Here is a 14,207-nt window from a genome sequence, read left to right as displayed (position 1 = left end):
CGGCCTTTGTAATCAGATTAGTTCGACTTTACGGGATTAGGTACCACAGAGAAACAAGAATTGTATACTGTAGCGGAGAAGAAGTTAGGATGTACATACATAATCGTGTTTGTAACTTTAACTTAGGTCAGTGGAGCAGACTTTACGATTTATGTAAAGCTACTAATAGTAGGTACACCATTAGATCTGATCTATCGGCATAGCTGCTATACACAAGAGCCTTTAAAAATAAAAAGGGATATTTTATTCCTTGTAGGTACTTACTGAACGGTACTGGATTGGAGCAACGCGCCTGAAAAAAAAACACGATTGAACGTAACGCTCATCACCAATACCTATTTGGGTTTTCTCAGGGGTTTCTAAAAGTATCTTTAAAAAAGTCATAAAAAAACTGATCACATGTTGTATTGTGCTTTCTTTTATTACTGATATACAATTAACCAGTTAGCTGAATTGATTGCGTCCGCTGGCCACGTGCATAGGGCCGACACAGCCGTAGCGAAATCGGATTCAAACATTTATTCAATGACTTGTGAAACCAATCTCAGAAACAATTTGTTTTGTTCTATTTATAAAAAGAAAAGCAAATGTCAAATTACTTTTTAGGCTTTGATTTAATATCGAATCAAAGCTTTGAGCCTCTCTCGACATATAAATAGTATCAATATTAATTTATATTTGGGTATTATGTTATTTGTCTTTTTTTAGGACTTATTGGCTGTGATTTATCAACTATCTAAGGATCTTTTAAATGAACTTGTCTACGTACTATCTAGGGACGGCTTGCTAGTTAACTTAGTTCATAGTAAGAATAGAACAGGTGCATGCCAGTAATTTATATAGAGTTTAAACTTACATTCCTTATTTTGCTCGGAAGTGTAATAATTTACTAGCTGACCTAGCCAACTTCGTATCATTTTAAGCTTTCCCTGGACATCTACAAACATTTCAAAACCAAAATAAACCAAATCGTTAAAGCCATTCTCGAGTTTTAGTGAGACAAAAGTACAGCAATTCATTTTTACTTAGAAGAAGAAGAAAGAAAAAGATTAAACAAAATAATATTTTACGATAAAACAGAAAACATTTAGGTCCATAGCTTTGAAAAGATAGAAAGTGTGAGAGTAAAGCGATATATAACAATTCCACTATTTCTATTAAACGTTTGTAGTGTCGCTAAATGCAATAAAGTCTTGTATTGAGTTTTCCAGGGAAAAATATTTTATATATTTATTCTTGCTAGACGTTTACGAGAAATTGTTCAATACCCTGAAATAAATGAAGATGATTATGAACTATTAATGTTTATACCTAGAGTTTTCCTCTTTTATAGATAAGTATCTAATTGTAATATATCTACGGAGCGTAACTGGTTTATTGTTGCACTAATTGCATACTTATTATGCAACACGGCTACCGGAACTTATGAATGCAGTCGAACATATCGGCTCACCGCGGCTTTGTTCGTATACAAAAATCAATGAAAGACATATGAAAAGGATACAAAAATAGCTCTATTTAGCGTAGCATATGTTTCATTTTACGCAGGACTTATCTTGAGATACATATTGTTTCACATAAGCATAAGATCCCAGTTATTATGCTCTCCAGTCTTTTGCTGCATAATTTTTGCTTCCAACAGACAGACATCAAACAGTTTTAAACATAAGTAAACCAGTCATAATCTTTTATTATCAGCCGTAAACATCGGAGTGCAAAACATGGGCGTCCCAATGACCGCTATTCACACCGATGGGCGTATGCGGTTACTTATTGTATTAACTATTACGTGTTAACTGCCGCTTTTTATGTCCCCCTTAAACAACGTTAACTCTAATCACATTATAGTGTCGACCCTTATTTGATGAATTCGAAGGCTTTCCAGCCCTTGAACCCATAAACGTCATGGTGAAATGGATGAGCGACATCGTACATAAATAAACTTTGAAGGATTGTAAAACAAATATATGGGTATTTATTTAGATTGGACCACATCAATCAGATAGTGGAAATTGAGTGAACTTCAATAGACATTAAAGTAACTACTAATAATCACATACCGTTAAACAAACTACGGGTTCCTTGGTACTTACCCACTTTATGTTTATTCGATAGACATTATTTTAATTAGGTTAAGATTATTGTAGGTGTATGTGTTGGCTCTCAAATTATAGCCTAGTACTTAGTTAATTAAGACTACTTGGCACACGCTCCTCAATTCGAAACTGATATCCCCCGAGATGAATTGTGATGATAAATGTATGGAATTTAGATGAATTTTGCATTTTGAAAACCCTATCTTACTTTGTGGTTTTAGGAGCCGTGTTAGAATTAGCTCTATTTATATGCTTTGAGATTAGCACTGACCTTACTGTCCCCGGGGAAGGTAAAGCCTTGTGACCATTTTAAGTTCTGAATAACTTTGTACAGAGTAATGAAAATACTCGTGACGGGTTCAGGTACTATCCAAACACAAATCATCATTTGATGAAAGTTCCTGTTTTACGATAGGCGTAGGCATCTACTGTAGCATAGTCATTCCCGTACATAGTTAAAACGTTACCCTATTCAAATAATAATTTAGTTTACAAGTGAAAGTTCATCAAGGGGTTACCCTTTTGCGAAACAAAGTACATATCACAATAAAGTAAGACAAAGACTTCGTCTTCTAAGGCTTTACGAGGCTCTGAAAGTGGACGTGTTACAGATTCACACCATTATTAATTCATGTGCTCTTGAAGTGAATGTTAGTCGAAGTCTGTGCCAGTTAATCTTGATACCCACTGTGGATAAGACTTACGTGTCTTATGAACTTACATAATTTTAATAAAGATGTAACATAAATATACGACTATTAGATTTCTTTCGACAAAAAGTAGTGTTAAGCCAATAATTTTGATAAATAAGCAATATATTTTATTTTTTTTACATACCTAAAAACATAAGATAAATGCGTGTTTACATAAAAAGACAGGATAAAGAGGATTAAAAAATAAATAAAGTAGTTTTTTTACAAGTGCACTATAATGACTAAAATATAAATAGGCCTAGTGGGCAAAGAACCGACCTCTCGAGTATGAGGGCGCGGGTTCGATTCCAGGTCAGGCAAGTACCAATGCAACTTTTCTAAGTTTGTATGTACTTTCTAAGTATATCTTAGACGCCAATGACTGTGTTTCGGATGGCACGTTAAACTGTAGGTCCCGGCTGTCATTGAACATCCTTGGCAGTCGTTACGGGTAGTCAGAAGCCAGTAAGTCTGACACCAGTCTAACCAATGGGTATTGGGTTGCCCGGGTAACTGGGTTGAGGGGGTCAGATAGGGCAGTCGCTCCTTGTAAAACACTGGTACTCAGCTACATCCGGTTAGACTGGAAGCCGACCCCAACGTAGTTTGGGAAAAAGGCTCGGAGGATGATGAATTTTCCAACGACACCACACCGTAAAGTGTAAGTAAGTAAATAAAAAAATCTGAAATAATGTTCACACGAAGCGGCCCTTGTTGCAGGAAACGAGGATCATGCAGGCGACATAATAAATGGCGTAAGGCGAGATCCTTCTCAAATAGCTCTTTATAAAGTGCGCCCAGCAACTTCATACGGTTGGACTTTAATGAAAATTATTTTTAACTACGAAATTATGAAGTATAAAAAGTGGTGATTATATGTATATAACGGTTAATAAGAAGCCTCTTCCGAGCCTTTTTCCCAACTATGTTGTTGGGGTCGGCTTCCAGTCAAACCGGATCCAGTCAGTTCAAGTGGAAGCCAATGCCAATGGTTAATAAGTAGCATGTTTCTAATTTTAAGAGATAGTAGGAAAAGTCTATGTCGGCTAGAATGATGTTCCATAGACGTCAACGCTGCGGCACTTTACAGTACTGTTATAGGTATACTGTATACCTACGCATGTAAATTGATACCTACAGTGTGGCCGACGTACGCGACCGTCATCGTCGTCTGAGGGCCGCCTTTAGACAACAGCTACCAAGTACTTAACTAATCACCTTAGAAATAACGATCCCATAATGACTTATAGCTCAGCATAAGTATAATCAAAACGCATACCTTATGAGTTCAATAGATAAATTATGTATCGTTATTCCATAATTAACAGGGATTTTAATCATACTATAAACTCCCCACTACAATTTATAATGTATTAACAGCAGTTGGTTTACTATTGTAAACCTGCATCACTCTTAGCAGATTACATGGCTTGGATTCTGTGAACAATCTAGCTGCATCGCATGTTTGTTTTATGTGAGTCAAACAGTCTACCTGGAACTACACGTTTGTATTTCAGACGCTTGAGATTTGTTTCTCCGATCCTTTATTAAATAAAACTACGCTTAGTGGAACAAGACATTAAATGCTTGATCTGCGAATCGCTGGAATGCTAAATACGTTAACGAAGACGGTTTGATTCAGAATAATGGAAAGAATCTGCACGAAATTATGTGCCAAGAAATTATTCGGCCAAAATCTCCGGAGCTCATAAATAGACATTCGTTAAATTGTGACGTTAATTTAATATTCAAAGTGCTCCATTAAGCTACGAAAAGAATTGTCACCAATAAAAATATGCTAACTATGTTGAAGTTACTTCAAATAAGGTAGAGTAGTTGAAAACTTCAACAAAGAAATTCTCTGAAGAAATACTTTTACTGTCAGGGATCCCACGGCGACATTAATCAGTGTAATAATGAGGAATAAAATGAGGACAGACAGTGAAGTTTCTACTCCGTCAATATTGTTAAGGACAAGGTAATGTTTATAGTATTTTTGTGATTATTTTGTAACTTTAAAGTATATATTAGACTTGTAAATGAAAACCATGGATGAGTTATTAATTAATAATTGAAAAGAACTGAATTCTGTTACCTAAAATACACTTTGTGAAACTGACAAAACTCAAAAATTCCTCGAATTAACTATTATGCAAAGTCTTGTCTGTTTCGACATGACACATCAATGCAACTAAAAAGACTTTGCTATCAGCGGTTGCTTAACCAAGAAGGACGGATTTGCATAAAATACGTCAGTGTAGTACTTGCTGATAAAAAATATACGACCACTAAAAACAAGCGTCTACGCTCTACTTCTTGCACGGAACATAAAAAGTCTGTCAACTGCCGCGCTGTCGTCGTGAACGGGTTTACTCACCACCCTCCGTTGTCGCCTATGCTTCTATTTTTACTAAAGTAAAATAAAATTGTCCATCGAGTACGCGGCCAAGTTGCAGTGTATTTAGTTCCCTGCTAATGAATTTACCTGCAACATTTGTAATTGAAATAGGACTTTGTTCCAATTATGTGCTGCGACCAGTGGAGTTACAGACTGATTGATTTCAAATCACGGAATGACGTTGCGTTTTGATGAACATTTTAGATAGGATGTTGATGTATTCAGCGTAATGGTGAAATATCTAGACAAAGTTGTTCGTTGTTAAGGGTTGCTCTTTGGAAGTTTCTAGATTTGTGTTTTCCTAGTAATGTAAAAGTAAATTAAAGCATCCATTAACTTAATTCATCTAATTTGCGAAGTAAGCACACTACACGAGAAACATGGTTTAAACTTGTAACCGTATTCGTTTTTATGTACCGAGGACAAAAACTTGGGAAACTAAGTCTTAGTCCCTGTAACAATCCTAAATTACAAAGTTAATCCTGGCATTAGATGGATTTAGAGGATTACTTTGACTTTTGTTTTAGAAATCCTTGTAACAATATTAATAAACCAAAGCAAATACGAGGACTTCGCCCTAATGTAACTACCTAAACTTTCTTCAATGATCTCCCTTCTTTTTTATTCATCTAAGTATATACCTACAAATTGAAAGACACCATCACTCCATCGTTCCTAATAAGAAACGAAAATTCGTAAAAATAAAAACCAAACATAGCAATATGTATGTATAGCTTTGCAGTTATAGGGATCAGGCTTGCCAAAAGCTACGATTTGGAACAACTTATTATCGATAGAAAGAGTGTTTTTTTATCTTGCGTAATGCGCATGAAGTGCAATAAACACAAAACAATGAACAACGCATTATTATATAATTATAAGCGCAACATCTGAACAGGTTTTCCTTCATAATGATACTTTCCTTTTATCATAATGTCCTCAACTGTATGTTTGTCAACGAATAAATTAGGTAAATATTTGTTCTTACCTTTACGACGTTGTAATTGAGGCAGACACATGTCACAACATATCCTTATCTATATTGGAGATAATAAATATCTTAACAGAATTTAAAGAACAAAAATATATATAAATTTAATATATTTAAATAAGTCACATTGTCGCAAGTCAAATGTACTTACCAAAAAACTACGACAAGGCCTGCAAGATATCGCCCATTAAGTTCAGAATTACGAGCGTCTCTGATAGAATTTGCATTTCGCAGACTGATAAGAAGTGAAATAGTTCAGTTTCCAGACTCTTAGCACAGTCTTAACCAAATCGGTTTACACCAGTGGACATATCTTCAAACTAAACAAACTTCTGTTTACCTGAGATAAATGGGAACTAAAGGCATACAGTACTCGCAAAACTCAAAAAGCTAATTTAACTAGCTTAAATAAGAATTTAAGGACTTAGTAGTTTTCTCTAAGGTAATTAAATTTTGGAAAGTTTCAAAGGGCAAAAGTTCAATCTTATTTTTGGGTTACCTGTTTGAGTGTGATGTGTGAAAATATTGTCCGTACATAGTAAAGGATCACAATACATATTCGGACTGTCCTCCCACCTTTCTTTAAGTAATCTTCTTACTGTACAAGAATCAAATTGTATCGTTCATCGAGTTTTAGCTGGAACATAAAAAAAAGAAAATGCTTATTTTAGATTAGGTGTTAGATAAATATTGACTTTCAAAATTACAAAATGTATCTATTTATCATCCATAATAATCGCTACATAATTAAATTAATTATGTAGTCAAAATTATTATATTTATTGAATAGTTTACGGAACTTACGGAAGTAAATGCTCCCATTCAGTGACAAGTCAAACAAATTACTTCAGATTTATGTTATCGTATGCAAGAGTTAATATTTACCGTGCTTTTATGTCTGAACGTGTTTAATTGTTGCGGCAATTATTAGTTCAGTAAACAATTCAGTAGTACCTATAATCATTGTTGGTGCTATCTGCGTGTACTCGAAGCTAATGAATTTGTCCACACGGGCAAGTTGACAAATAAAATTTTCATGAACAGCGTTAGTGAGGGGTAGGCACGTAGTATGCGCGCCGGCTTCAGCCGTGGCCCATTCGCCTTCGAATACGCGTCGCGGCGCGCCGCTTCCGCTGCGAACTCCTGAAACTTTCCCTCGCGCGATTTTCCGACGCGACTATTGTAAAAACTTGTAAATGATACATACATGTAAATTATGATGTGAATATTATAAAACAAACATAGTTATTAATAAAAAATATTCCGAATTCTAGTAACAGTGTAGTAAACTATTTTCCTCTTTTAGTAAAACCATTAATGAATTTAAAATTTAATATCGTATTGTGATTAAAAATTGTATTGTAATAGTGAAAATTAAAAAAAGTACTGCAAATGCATTTAATACTGAGCACTGAAGTGTTGTGATTAAAGAAATAAAAATACACGTGTAAATAAATAAAATAATAAGTTGTGTGTCTTGAATACGGATATTAATTTCAAGTGAAGACCTAAAAATATGGACTAAAGTTTACAGAAGTAATTTCTACGTGAAGGTTAAAAAATCAGTAAGTGCGCAATGTCAACTTTGGGAGCGGGGACAAGAGTGCTAATCGTTCTGCAAACACGCTGTAAGCGAAGCCGTGCACTCGTTGTGTGTCGAGTGTTAGCACAGTGAGCCAACCAGGCTAGTGAAAAGAACAAAGAAACCTGGCGTTATCAACAGCCACCATTCTGCTCCAAATCGTGGCCTCGTCCCTCTTCGCGATGGACACTAGGCAAGTTCAAATCAACTTACATATTCTACGTGATAAGGCTATTTTAAATGCATAACGCATCTCGTTGAAGGCAATTTAATCCAACCGGATGATCTCCCGTCCTATTTTTCAGAGAAACCTAGGTAGTTACGAAAACTACCTACCTAACATCCAGAGCCACTTTTTACAATATTAGATTATGAATAAATTAAAAAACAAGGTAAACATTTTAACTTTAATGGACTCAATTACGTAAAGAAATGGAAAAGTTAATTACTAAAACATGAACTTTCAACAAAAAGTAATTTTTCATCGTTATTATATTTGAGGTATACGTGTTAACTTCGTTACAAAAGTATCATATTGTGCGAAAGATTTGTTTCACAATTTATTCAACAATTAGCACGTCTCATTGAGGTTTACAAAACATGACTTTATAATTTAGGATAAAAATGATCTCAACTGTGTGTTGAATGTATTACATAACAAGATGTATAAGCTTTGCTATCTTTGAAAAACAATTTTTATCCCTTAAAAAAATATTCTATCCCAAGCCTCTTCTGGCATCATGACCCAAATTATAAAACTTTTCATCGTTTCAAAATCTGATCAGCAAAAAATACCTCGGCTAAATAATACGCCTTCTTGTGCGTAGAGGATTACACTGTAATATTTGGCCCATATATAATAAAGTGAAGGCCCGTGCCACAACTTTAATTCCACACTTCGTCCCTTATCATACCAGAGCCGAGTGGAATCAGTAGACGCAGTTGTTCAGCTCTATTAAATCTCGATAGGAAAATCTCTTTCATCCTTTGTTGTCATATTGTTAAGATCGTCCCCTCATTGTTAGGAAACTTTATGGAAGCTGTTTACTAAATTCAGGTTCAACCGCACTTATTATATTATGAGAGGGACCCGTCATAGATTTTTTCACAAAAATAAAAGGTAAGGTTTTAGGACAATATTAAGTACCGTAATGGGGGTACTGTTAGAAAGATAATAAAACTAAATAAATATGAGTGATTATTTTTTGTTAATGGCCTCTTTGTTGGGTCTCTGTTGTAAGGTAATGTCACTCATTTGTCTAACAAAAAATTATAATGTTATGATTTTATGAGCATAACAATTCTAAGAATCGTCCGGTATTAAAACATTTTTCATGCCTAAAGCCTAGCCAGCACGTCTAAGTGCAGTGAAGAGGTACTTCACTAAGATAAGAAGAAGGTCAAGGCTTCATATCGAATTCAGTCGGAAATTTAACTCTTGGAACCATGGCGATGTCCGGTAGTAAATTCTTTTTCCAACAACTCGAACATGTTAATGATTTCTCTGCCAACTTGGCGTCCAATCTGGACAACATCGCGGGTACACTACAGAATTTTAAATAGAAATCGCTGCCAAAGAAAAGTGCGTGTTTTCTCTAGGAATCTTCAGTGTGTTTGTGGGCTTTAGTTTCAGTACTTAGAAATCGTTATGGCGAACATAATAATTATTATTGTTGTACCTTTACTTAAACTCATTTTTGTGAAATTAAGCTTCTAAGTGCCTCAAAACCAAAGCAGTAGGTATAATTTTACTACAGTGACCGCACAGAGCATAGCACAAAAGCATTGCGGGGACATAAAATTCCATTTTTTTGGCAGGGTCTAAAACAGTAATAAAAATTCCAACGATACCAATTGTATAACATATTTTTTTATTGTGCTCCATTATTGTGAAATTATTTATGTTCGAAATTCGATTGTGTGCTGCCACCGCGCCGTAGAAACTATTTAGTAATAGGAATATATTTTATGAAAATAACTTTGATGTAACAAGTATCATATTTTGAATATTTCAGCTATTTTATATATAGCTATTTTCTAAGTGTGTTTATTGTAATAGATTAATGAAACTTTGTCAGTTTTGGAGATCGGATTCAGACCTCTATCAGTACTGGCCTATTGCTCGCGCTGAAAACCTTCCTTATCGTGGCATTAACTGTTTCTGTCTTAATTGGCTTGATAGATAATAAGCAAGATTAGCATGCATAAATATTTTTTAGCATTCCAATTAGTTTTTAACCCTATGAAACACGTATTGGCCCCTGAACTGCTAAAGATAAATATTCGAATATCAATGTATGTTGGAATGGCGTAATCCATTAGGTACATTTATTGAAACAAAAATTTCATAAATGAATCAGAATTACAAAAAATATTTCATATAATAATATGTACTATTTTTTTTGTTCAGTTTTGGAATAAAATGCTCATATTTGTTTTTATTATTCACTTTTGTACGAGTTCCTGTACTGAAGCTCATTTATATACCTGTATATTGGATCTATTTACAATACAAGTTAGGAACAGACAGAATGCAAATTATGTAATTATAGTTTTGTTGTTATTCTATCTATGGTACAAATTATTGTTATTATGCTATCTACTACTTGTCATGTTCAATATGTATAGAGGAGCACACTATGGGTGCTCGCAAGAAAGCCATTATAAGACAGAACTATTATGTACATACATTCTACTTATTTGTTTACATTACCTTATGTTTTATAGAATAGAGTCAGTGAACAATTATGATGAGTACATAGTACATAATTCTTTGTACATTGCTCTTTAAGTATGTAAATGCAGAGGTTACATAACATACAATACTAAATCCCAGAACCTACATTACAGCTACATTTTAGAATTTCTTGAATTGTTCCAGTACAAACAATTTAGAAGGTAATACACAACTTTTTATTTGAGACGTTGTTAGTATCTCGTAGCGTGATTAATAGAGTAGTATGATAATAAGTATCAATAAACTGATGATATTACCGAATGCATTCAGATATTAGTATTAACGATTGTCATGTGTGTCATGCGGGGTCTGTTTTCCGAGCCATATTCCGGTAACACAATCTAGAGGACGCCACATGAACTATGACTGGTATTTTATTTGTTAGTAGGTATATGAATTGCAGTTGTACAGTTTAGCTAATGTAGTGTAAAAGTCAATATGAACACAGACTTTTTGTGAGCATTACTCTTGTCTTTGACATTTTGTTACACAGGATTAAACAGAGTTCGACTCAGACGAAAATAAATAAATCATGTTGTTATTTAGGGCACAAGCCATTTGCTGAACGGTAATTTTATTTTTTACGATTCAAAATATTGATATGTACCAAAATATTGAAGTCGTAATTTTTGGTTTGTTTGTACTTTCTTTAAAGAAAATAATCATGATCTGGAAGTTTACACACCGCAATAACAACGCCGTCATAATAATATGGTAAAAGCTCTTTTTCAGTTTCAGTTTATGGTAGGCTTACTATAAATCAATCTTAAAAACAATAAAAGTAAAACCGGCAATAAATTGTGAACCAGTGTAGTTTAAATCCAATTATATGTAGAGTTGCGTGAGAAGTCGTGATTAAGCATCTTTAACTTACTTACAGCACTATTTAGTTGAGAATAGCCAAGAAATTTCTTTATCAATGTTGAGAGCGAAGCTTTTTTGCCTAGTTTCTTTATCCCACCTAATACCAAACCTTGTTAGTATTTCTGGATATTCATTTGTAAACCGTGCCCCCATCAGTCAGGATTCACTTCGCGGTTATAATGCTGTTCTTTTGCCTCATCCATCATAAATATTTTTACTGGGATTTTAGGATCAGCGAAATAACATTAAAAAGTTCAGAATTCCGTTTAAACTTTTTATAGGAGAAGATTTATAAGGAGTTTAATTTTATTTGAGCTCGATTTATGTAAATGTGGGGGTTCCGGTAGTTAGTACTTGTAGTTTATTGTTCGTAATGATGATTGTCAGTTCAGATTTACATCGATAGACAGCTGTGATGTAAGTATACGGGCGTATGTGTGACACGTGACCTACTGGCTTGTTTTAGATAATGTGGTCGGAACTGATCCCCGAGCCGTCCAATCACAATAACATGCATAGCGCTTGCCTAAATGTAGGCAAACATTTTGATGGAAACAACATAAACAACTTGGTTAGGACATTATTTTGAACTGTTATAATTTAAAAAGAAAAAGCGAATACCATTTTCTCCCCGAAATACTGCATTGGATGTTCTTAACGACTACAAAAATATCACGTTTTAACGCGACCATTAACACCGCACATAAAATTAAATATAGCACACAAAAATATTTTTTTGATTTATTAGAAAATCTCGGATGGTGTACGAGTATTTTTAATGCCTTCCGAGTAAAGGCCGAAATAAACATGGAATAGAGTTCATTATGAGAAGTTGTGCTGTTTCTTCCGTTGTGTGTTCACAGTGCGAGCTGCGCCTTTGTCGTCCACACAAATATAGGGCATGTTGAGCCAACTTTAATGCTTTTAAAGGCAGAACTGAAAATAGATTGCTTTTGTATGATTGATGATTTGTGTTATGTATTGATGACTTTTGTTCCATGATAGTGTCCTCTTAGTTGAAAATAAATAGTAATAGTGTTGATAGTTCGTGCCAAAAATAAAAATATTAAAAGCTACTGAGAATAATTGTATGGGTACTGTGTAACACGCCTACATACGTTTTATACCTTTATTTTAGATGTCTAAAGTCGAATTTACCTGACACTGTTTAAAAATACACAAATAGAATGGCGAAAAAATAATTAAAAATACATTACCTGTTTTCCAATAAAGGTTGAAAACATCTGTAATTTGAAAACCTGAGGATAATGTTCTTTTCCCGTTATTATGGAAGTGTACAAATGTGCTTTACAGCCAGTTATAACGTTTATTTAGACAACCGTTAAACAGATATCGTAGCTCGTATTTCCTTGCGATATAGTTAATATCCTCATAATAGCATTCAGCGCGTTTCTGAGACATAAAGAAGTTAATAAAAGTGAAAGATAAATCGCTGAAAAAGGTCTAGACTTTAAAAATGGAACAGACTATGTTTCGGTAACTTTATTTTATACTGTTTCTCTCAATTTCTAGGTAAGATCTGTCTAAAGCGTAATTTTGCTTATTTTTATTATGTTTCTTGTTAATGTTATAGAAGTTGAGATTTTTGTTTCGTGGTGTGTTTACTTTTCATGTATGACTCATTTCAGTGAAGGCATTTACTTTGTCTTAAAGCCTAAAAAAGAAAAGTTATCTCGTATTCTAACTACGATATGTGTGTGTAGAGAATAAATGAAAGTAAAGAGATACACCACTTTGTGCCGTGTATTGTGCGTTTTAACAAGGCAGTATACAAAACGATTTACTTTCTTGGAATTTTAAATGTTACGTTGATTATTTTTCACAGAAATGGCAGTAAGTATACTTTTAAAAAGAATGGAATTCTTTGTGAAAGAGCTCGTCCGTGGAAGTGCAACTTCTGTCTTTTGCGATTTCGTAAAATGAAAAAAAGCTTCCAGAAGAAGTTAACGCAACAATAGGTACCAGCTACATACTTTTAGGTACAAACATTCCTACACAGCGTAATTTCGTTTTGCCAGCTTTAGTCAAGTGACACCGGCATTTGGACGAATCTACTTACTGCTATCAACTGATATAGGTAATCGATCCTAATTGTTACTGAGAAATGCATCATCAAAATAGACTCCAATAACATTCCGATTGGCTTTAGAATCGCATCCAAGAATTAAAGCCTCTTATGAATGAACATGGATCAAAGTTACATCTGGAATAACCATACATTTTCATAGGTTAAAATAGGTTTAACTGACGTTTAAACTTAGAACGACTTTAGACCGTAATTATTAATAAGAGGTTAAAGACTAAAGAGGCAGACCTTAAGACCTGTAATTCAGACCGTTTCATTAAAGCATAAATAATTTGAATAGGTAATTATTACTCTCCAAGAATAGGCACACGTAACTATCGATATAACTAAACGTAGTCGTACTAAAAGTCAACTTTATTCCTATAAAATGTCAAGGTCCTTACTTTTCTCAAAATCGAGTGTCCAGACTATTTTCTAAAGAAATTGTGCTTGCCCAGGCTGGTCACATAAATAAACTGTAAGTTAATATTTTCACTTCGCGAGGACATTTAATTGAATTTGAAATATTGGCAAAGTAATCGTATCGATATCAGCAAACGTTATTTCTATAACGTGATTATGCCTGCGACGCGGCCGTGGCTATATCGAACATTTTATATTTAAGGTCTGTATAACGCAACTTAGAAATACATTCCTGTGACTAGGTACCTTTTTTTTTCAAGGGAAATCGTCCAATGACTCCTCTCGCTGTGGGTCAGCAGTGTGAGGGAATGTCAGACTCTTTAGAATTTAGAACAATT

General features: G+C 34.2%; 1 protein-coding gene across 1 annotated transcript in view; it reads left to right on the top strand.

Moving 5' to 3' along the window:
- Positions 1-7,201: 7,201 nt before the first annotated feature.
- LOC110384181 (RYamide receptor) overlaps positions 7,202-14,207 on the top strand; it is a 31,196-nt gene continuing 24,190 nt past the window's right edge. Inside the window, exon 1 of the mRNA XM_021345328.3 lies at positions 7,202-7,952. Within this exon, the coding sequence (XP_021201003.2) occupies positions 7,942-7,952 (11 nt within the window). The 5' untranslated portion in view covers positions 7,202-7,941. The remainder of the gene's footprint in view (positions 7,953-14,207) is intronic.

This window comes from Helicoverpa armigera, chromosome 4, assembly GCF_030705265.1.
Source record: "Helicoverpa armigera isolate CAAS_96S chromosome 4, ASM3070526v1, whole genome shotgun sequence".
NCBI classification, from domain to species: domain Eukaryota; kingdom Metazoa; phylum Arthropoda; class Insecta; order Lepidoptera; family Noctuidae; genus Helicoverpa; species Helicoverpa armigera.
This window is presented reverse-complemented; position numbering and strand designations above follow the sequence as displayed.